Here is an 8,836-nt window from a genome sequence, read left to right as displayed (position 1 = left end):
CCCCACACTTCAGTTTAAATCCAAGGTCAACTAAAATACTACATTAAAAAAAATTATTTGGCAAACATTAATGCGGATATTCTTTCTCCTTATGTGGATATTAATTAATATCTTAACTTCTTTAAAAATTCATTGGAAAAAACCAACAAAACTGAAACATTTATTTCAAATAGAGAAAAAAGTGAGATTAAAAAATAGTTCCATAAAATTGGCAATATACTGTATTATAACCAACCCCTTTTCTGGCATCCTATTTAACTATATAATTGTTCTAAAATGAATTAATGTATTATAATTTTTGAGTTTTTGATTATGTGTAAGTTATTGTATCAGTTTCGACTATCAGCCACCTCACCACAGCAAATCTTTGGTTCACTCTGTTGTTATAGATCTTAGTGAAATTTTCACACGGAGTAACAATTGTTTCCTCACTTAAAGCCACAGCTTGGGAATGAGCTTAAGGTCATACTTTCTCATTTACATCTTACATCAAGTAGATCACTGACAACTAGAAAGCTCTTAACTGACATTTGGGGAAAAAGCAAATGAATGAGTATTGAAATCTAAGAAATGATGTTTTGGGGTTAATTCAGTAGTTATAGAATTCTTTTCAAGGTAACACTGCTGCTTTATAAATTAATCAATAGTGTATCACTGCAGAAATCAAATAATTGAGGTCTATAACATATGAATAGAAAAAAATCAGCTAAACCATAAGATTTCCTTGCTTTTTTGTTTGCTTTCTTTGTTTGTGTTTATTATGACATTGTGTTAAAGTTTATGTAACCTGTAAGATAGTCACAGTTTTCTGCTAAAAATGCACTTCTTATTTATATATGGTATTAATTCTATATCATAACTTCAAAGTATTCTAAAATATTGCATGATTCTCAGAGAACACTCTGGCTTTACAGTGTTCTCCATATGCTTAAAGTTGTCCAGAGTTCCCTACACAAAACCATTCCACACCGTAACTTTATAACAACATTCGAGCATGTATTTAATCACTGGAGAATCTCACTCGTATTTTTCTAATGAATGCTTTCCAATTCTGCGTACAAATGCTTTTTTAGGTGAGCTCTCTTGTGCTGTCTTTCTCTTTCTCTCTATCTCTCTTTGTTTGATGTTTTCTCATATTAGTAGACTGAGTCCTAAATCTTGATTCTTCCTTGAACGTTTTCTTGCATATTCCCATGTGCTCTGGATGAGTGTTAAGATACACTACCAAGGTCCTTCTTTCAGGGTGAAGGTACTTCTCTCAGCTGCTGAAAGTGTGCTTACAGCTAATGGCAGTCCAGAACTATGAAGAATCTTAGATTTTACTCTACTTGCAAACTAACAACTTGGCTGCCACAGTGTGATGGATGCTAGTAGAAGATATAAGACTCCTGATTCAGTACAATCATAGTAATCAGTGTATCAGCACTGGTTCCCAAAGAGTAACATAAAGAGTGAAAGATGATGTGTATATATGTATTGGGTTACATCACGTAAGAGTGACCTTTAACTAAGGGAATTTGAATTTTTTATAATAGGTGGTAGCATGCTTGCCCTTGGCTGTAGCTGGAGGCATTGTCTTCATTACACTGAACAGTAAGTATCCCTGCCTTTTGTTCTGGAGCAAGACACTAGCTCTGTCTTCCAAATATGCTCATTATAGAAACATCCTTGAAATGATAATCATGTACAAAGGGGAGTTAGTGACTCACAAAGATATGTAGAATTGTTAAAGACCAATAGAATGTTGAATTGCACATGGATGAAAATAACTGCCTCGGGATGCCTGGGTGGCTCAGTTGGTTAAGCGTCTGCCTTTGGCTCAGGTCATGATGGCAGGGTCCTGGGACTGAGTCCTGCACCTGACTCCTTGCCCAGCATGGAGCCTCCTTTTCCCTCTGCCTGCTGTTCCCCTTGCCTGTGCTCTTGCTTTCTCTCTCTGACAAATAAATATGTAGAATCACAAATAAATATGTAGAATCTTAAATAAAAAGAAGAAGGAGAAGAAGGAGGAGGAGGAGAAGGAGAAGGAGAAGAAGAAGGAGAAAAGAAAAGAGCTGCCTCACCCAATCTTAGACTACTCACTAGGGACAGTTGAATCCAATGTATGATTAATGAGAGAATTCAAAAATACACCTCTGACTCTCTAGTCCCAATTAGAAAAACTGCAGTAATTCCTATAGGATTTCCTAATGCCTCAATTGTTATTCTACCAAGTTAAACTTTCCTCTCCTCCTAATCCTAATTCCATCAATCCCTTATAACTTTTCCCAGACAGCACTGTCACCATTAACTGCCTGCATATAAATCTCCATTTCAAAGTGTGTTTCCCACCTAGGACAGCTTGCTTTGCAGCCCTTACTATCCCCACCCCACACCGGCTCAGGCACAACTCTTAGAATCTCAGCTGGGAGAGCGTAAGCATTCAGCTTCCATAGAACTGATGTTTGAACTTGAATTATCTCAGAAAAGAGCTTTATTTTGTTTTAAGATCAATTTTAAGTGTGAAAGATACAGAGATATCCCATATACACTGTGCCCACATGTCATAAGCTTCCTCATTATCAGCAGTTAATGAACCTATATTGACACCTCTTTATCACCGAGTTGATAGTAAATTAGGTTTCACTCTTGGTGTTGCACATTCAGTAGGTTTGGGCAAATTTAGAATGTATCCATCATAACTTTATCATACAGAGTATTGTCATTGCTTTAAACTCCTCTGTGTTCCATCATTTTATCTCTCCCTACCCCACCCCAACAACCAGATATTTTCATTGTCTCCATAACTTTGCCTTTTCCAGAATGACACATAGTTGGAATCATACAGTATGTAGTTTTCTCGGATTGGCTTACTTTGCTTAGTAATATGCATTTAGGAGTCCACCATGCCTTTTCATAACTTGAACTTACTTCTTTTATGGCACTGAATAACATTCCATTGTCTAGCTGTACTACAGTTTATCTGTTTACCTACTGAAGGACGTCTTGGTTGCTTCCAAGTGCTGACATTTATAAATAAAGTTGCTATAAACATCCATATGCACGCAGCTTTCTGTGTGGACACACGTTTTCAACTCTTTGGGGTAAATACCAAGAAGCATGATTGCTGGATCATATAGAAAGAGTATATTTAGTTTTGTAAGAAACCACCACTTTCAAAGTGTCTGTACCATTTTGCATTTCCACTAGCAGTGAATATGAAAGTTCCTGTTGCTCCAAGTTCTCACCAGCATTTGGTGTTATCAGTGTTCTGGACTTAGGCCATTCTAACAAGTGTGTAGTGGTATCTCATAGCTTTAATTTGCATTTTCCTAATGACACCTGATGCTTATGCTTATTTGCCATTTGTAAATCTTCTTTGATGAGGTATTTATTAAGGTCTTTGGCCATTTTTAATCAAGTTATTTGTTTTCCTATTTTTGAGTTTTAAGAGTTCTTTTGTATTACAGGTAATAGTTTTTATCAGATAATCTTTGCTCATATTTCCTTCTAGGCAGTGGGTTGTATTTTTTATTATCTTCACAATGTCTTTCACAGAGCAGTTCAGTTTATCAATTCTTTCTTTCATGGATCACGATCATGCCTTTGATGTCATAGGTAAAAAGTAACTGCAAAATCCAAGGTCATCTAGGTTTTCTCTTATGTTATCTTCTAGGAGTTTTATAGTTTTGTGTTTTACATTTATGTCTATGATTCATTTTAAGTTAATTTTTTGTGAAGGAGGTAAAGTTAATAGCTAATTCATTTTTTATGCATGCATGTGCATGTCTAATTCTTCTAACACCATTTATAGAAAAACCCCATTTTTGCTTCAGTGTGTTGCCTTTGCTCCTTTGTCAAAGATCAGTTGATTATATTTATGTGAGTCTATTTCTGGGCTCTTGACTCTGTTCCATGATCTAATTGTCTATTCTTTCACCAATTCCACACCACCTTGATTAGCTTTATAGTAAGTCTTGAATTTGGGTAGTGTCAGACCAACTTTGTTCTTCAGTATTGTATTAGCTATTCTGGGTCTTTTTCTGCTCTGTATAAATTCTGGAATGAGTTTATCAAAATCTACAAAATATCTTTCTGGGACTGTGGTTAGAATTGCATTGAGTCTGCAGGTCAAGTAGGGAAGAACTGATTTTTTTTTTTAAGATTTTATTTATTTATTTGAGAGAGAGAGAGAGAGAGCGAACACAGATGCAGAGGGAGAAGCAGACTTGCTGGTGAGCAGAGAACCTGATGCAGGGCCCAGTCTCAGGACAATGGGATCATGACCTGAGTCAAAGGAAAATGCCTAACTGATGGAGCCACACTGGCACCCTGAACACTGACATGAACATGAAATATTTTTGATTTCTTTAAACAGATCTTGTAGTTTTTCTCACATAGATCTCATAAATATTTTGTTCAATATACCCCTACATATTTCATTTTGGGATGTGCTAATGTAAATGGTATTATTGTTTTAATTTCAAATTCTACCTGTTCATTGTGGTAGATAGGAAAATGAATGACTTTTATATATTTATCTTGCATCTACAACATTGCTGTAAGTTTTCATAAGTTCCAGGAGATTTTTGTTGATTCTTTTTGATTCTATGCATAGTCATTTGTGTCACTTGCAAACAAAAACTGTTTTTATTTCTTTCTTCCCAATCATCAATCATCATACCTTGTATTTTATTTTCTTGTCTTATTGAATTAGCTAGGATTTCTCATATGATATTGAATAGGACTGATAAAAGTGAACATCCTTGCTGTGTTCCTGATCTTAGTAAGACAGTTCATAGTGTCTCATCATAAATGATGATGTTAGCTGTCAGTTTTTGTAGACATTATCAGCTGAGAAAGTTCCCTAATATGCCTTGTTTACTGAGAGTCTTTATCATAAATGGTTGTTGGAATTTGTCAAATGCTTTTCTGCCTTGCATTTATATGATCATGTGATTATTCTTCTATAGCCTGTTAACATGATGGATTATATTAATTGATTTTGTAGTAGTGAACCACCTTGCATACAGGGATAAATCCCACCTGGTCATGATGTATAATTCTTTTTATACATTGTTGGATTCAATTTGCTAATATTTCATTGAGGACTCTTGTTGGATTCAATTTGCTAATATTTCATTGAGGACTCTTGTATCTATGTTCATGAGAGATATAATTGGTCTGTAGTTTTCTTTTCCCAAAATGTCTTTGGTTTTGATATTAGGGTGTTGCTGGTCTTACAGACAGTCAGGAAGCATTCCCTCTGCTTGTATTCTCTGAAAGTGAAAGTGATTATGTTTTTATCTGTGATTTTTTTCCTCAATAAATCAGCAAAAGATTTCATACAATTATATTTCATATGTTGGAGAATTACTTTGTCTTTTGCCCTTTCTATTTTAAATCATTTTTAAAAGTGACTATTGCCATGGTGACAGTGATATTTGGCAATATCAGCCAAAACATTTTTTAAGTAGAAATGTGTCCAGCACTACCTGTAAAGTCATTAAAAATAGATAGTCTCACTAGTTACTTTTTCATACTCCTTAGATTTTGCTCTGATAATGAAACACAAGGTATGATTTCATTGAAATATGGTAGTTCCAATATTCTCTCTACCTGATAAATATGACATGCTATAAATTTGTAAAGAGTTGGAAAAGTTCTGAACTTTATTTCATTATTTTTTTCCTCCTAGCTACTCTAATGAGATAAAATCTTCACTTTTTATATGCACATCATATATTTTCTATCAGTTAAAATCAACTGAAAGCTATAAATCTTGTTTTACCTTTGTATACTTAACAAAAATTCCATAGCGGTTTACAACTAAATGGTCTTGAGTTAAACATTTTTAAGTACTTAATTATTAAATTTGTGTACACACATATATACATATCTTTAAAATTTAATTAAAAAGCTACTTCAGAATAACACCTTGTAATGTAAATTATTCAAATATGTAAGGTAAATTCAACAAAGTCAATCATCTATGCATTAGAGTGATCACATAATTAGAATTAGGTGTGATTTTCCTAGAAAAATGTTTTGGATTTTAAAATAACCAATGTTTTTGAAAAAAAAAGTTTTAAAAATTTTTCCTCAGAGTAATACAATATCTATTATACTTCTTTCCCTAAAAATAAAAATGTACTTATATTACAGAATCTCATGATTCAAAATTCTTATTCACAAGGAAAAAATATCTTCCTAACTAGGAAGAATAAATATATATTTGTAAGGGAAAGAGAAATGGTTGTAGTTTTTTAATGACTTTGCAAATGCCTTTTCATCATCAATGGGATGATCAGGTATTTTTATCTTTTGTTCTATTAAAATGATGTGTTCATGGGGCGCCTTAGCGGCTCAGTCGCTAAGCGTCTGCCTTTGGCTTAGGGCGTGATCCCGGCGTTCTGGGATCGAGACCCACATCAGGCTCCTCTGTTGGGAGCCTGCTTCTTCCTCTCCCACTCCCCCTGCTGTGTTCCCTCTCTCGCTGGCTGTCTCTCTCTGTCAAATAAATAAATAAAATCTTAAAAAAAAAATAAAATGATGTGTTCAGTTAACAAATAGTCACATAATTGTTAAACACATATGATGTATATGGATTGTTTTCCTCATGTTTATCTAACCTGGCATTCCTAATATAAATCTCATTTCATCAAAATATATTTTACTTTTGATATGTTGGTATAATTCATTTACTAATTATATAAATCAATAATGATGGTCAAGGAATATTTCTGGCTTGCTTTCTTCTGGGAATATTGTACACATGTACTTTTTTTTTTTTTGGGTACCAAATTACTTTATTTGAAGGAATGGTACAAATGCAAGTTAAGTAGATGTTTTGGTACAACTTATAGAAAAGGTATAGGTAACCCCAACATGCATGCACTGCGCCTCAGTGACCAGGGAAGTCACCCTTGAGGCTATGGGAAGACAGCCTAAGGCTTAGCTCTCACTATCACTGTTTCCCAAGGTGTGCTTGTCAAAGAGATACTCTGCCATGCGAGATGCGGGAGCCCCCATCTTGCGCAGGTTGGTTACGTGGTCACCCAATTCTTTGATGGATTTCACCTGCTCATTCAGGTAATGAGTCTCAATGAAGTCACACAAATGGGGGTTGTTTTTATCAGTGGCCAGTTTGTGCAGTTCCAGTAGTGACTGATTCACGCTCTTTTCCAAGTGTAACGCACACTCCATTGCATTCAGCCTGTTCTCCCAATCATCACGGTCTGGTTTCTTGATATCCTGAAGGAAGATTCGGCCACCTCGTTGGTTCTGCAGCTTCATCAGTTTCTCAGCATGTTCCCTCTCCTCATGAGATTGGTGAAGAAAGTATTTGGCGAAGTTCTTCAAAGCCACATCATCGCGGTCAAAGTTGTAAGACATGGACAAGTAGATGTAGGAGGCGTAGAGCTCCAGGTTGATCTGGCAGTTGATGGCGGCCTCCGAGTCCTGGTGGTAGTTCTGGCGCACCTGCGAGGGGGACGCGGTCATCATGGCGGCGGCTGAAGAAAGGCGGCGGCTGAAGAAAGGCGGCGGCGGGCGGCGGCTGCGCGGCGCTGGAGCTGTGACGGGGGCCTTGGAGCGGTCTGAGGAGATGGCGGAGGGCTGGCTCTGAGCGGCCGGCCGGGGTGGGGGGGGAACGAGCGCCGGTTCCGTCCAAGCACTGTTGAAGCAGGAAACCGCGGCGACTCTCGGCGAAGACTCCACATGTACTTTCCTAACCCTTCTGAAGGTAAGTGTCTTAACAGAGTTTGAGAGATGGGTTTACATGTAGGTATTTTATTTTGGGAACTAATTCCAGAGGATAGGAATGAAGAAACGAGGAAGAATAAAACAAGAAAGGAGGGGAAAGTTAATTCAAGGATGAGTCACTGAGCTGTTAGATTTTTCCAGTGGGCAGCTGGGGCTCAATCTCTCTGAAAACCCTCTGAGAAATCAGGCAGTCAAACATGGAACTGACTGCCTGGGAAGAAGGAAAATCGGGTTATTTTCATCCCCTGTGTCTCTAAGATTGATCTGGGGAATATTATCCTTTCACAGACATGGATTTTTGCACATCCCAGGATGGCTGAGTGAGCCCCCCTACAAATGCCTTTCAATGGCTGGGTGGGCAACCTTAATGCGGAAAGAAAGTTATGCACCCTGCCCCTAAGCCATGGTGCTATACGCCTATACATATATTGTTGGTTACATACAACAAAAGTCAAAGTCAAAAGGAGGGCTGAGACGTTTTGAGATGAAGCGTAAAAGATGCCACACTTTACGTGTGGTTGAGTGACTTTCTCTACATAATAAAATGAGTGGAGGTGAAATACGCCACTTGCATATGGAAATACTAAGAGCCACTGGGCATTTTTGTATCATTCCTTCTCTCTGTAACTAACAATAATCCCAATGATGACTTCTTTAGCTTGGATCCATGGGTGAGCCAGATTTGAAAAACCAGATCTCCCTTAATGGTAATGCAGATTGAGTGAGAAATAAACCTTTGTTCTTTGAAACTATTGAATTTGGAGGTTTTTGTTTGTTTGTTTTTTAACTTTGAGATAGTTAATTGTGGAAGCATGGTCCTACTGTATTGTTCAATGTAATCATTTAATGTATATATATATGTGTGTGTGTATACATATATATATATATATAATATGTATATAAATTTGATGGGAAGAAGAGGGAGAGAAGAAATAATAGAACTGCCATATGCTTAAAGACTGACTTCTGGCTGTGTCAAAAACTGATAGTGTGATCCTGGGCAACTCACCGTTTTTTGTTTTTTTTTTTTCAGATTTGTTTCAGAGAGAGAGAGAGAAAGCAAGAGCAGGAAGGGCAGAAACAGAGGGAGAGA

General features: G+C 36.7%; 1 protein-coding gene across 1 annotated transcript; it reads right to left on the bottom strand.

Annotated features, from left to right (window-relative positions):
* Positions 1-6,760: 6,760 nt before the first annotated feature.
* LOC103675682 (ferritin heavy chain-like) lies at positions 6,761-7,514 on the bottom strand. The gene has a single exon (XM_040621101.1). The coding sequence runs from the start codon at positions 7,483-7,485 to the stop codon at positions 6,934-6,936; it is 552 nt and encodes a 183-aa protein (XP_040477035.1). The 5' UTR covers positions 7,486-7,514; the 3' UTR covers positions 6,761-6,933.
* Between the last annotated feature and the right edge of the window lie 1,322 nt (positions 7,515-8,836).

Source organism: Ursus maritimus, unplaced genomic scaffold (assembly GCF_017311325.1).
Source record: "Ursus maritimus isolate PB19 unplaced genomic scaffold, ASM1731132v1 scaffold_4, whole genome shotgun sequence".
NCBI classification, from domain to species: Eukaryota; Metazoa; Chordata; class Mammalia; order Carnivora; family Ursidae; genus Ursus; species Ursus maritimus.
Note: the sequence above shows the minus strand (reverse complement) of the source record. Positions and strands in the feature narration are given on the sequence as shown.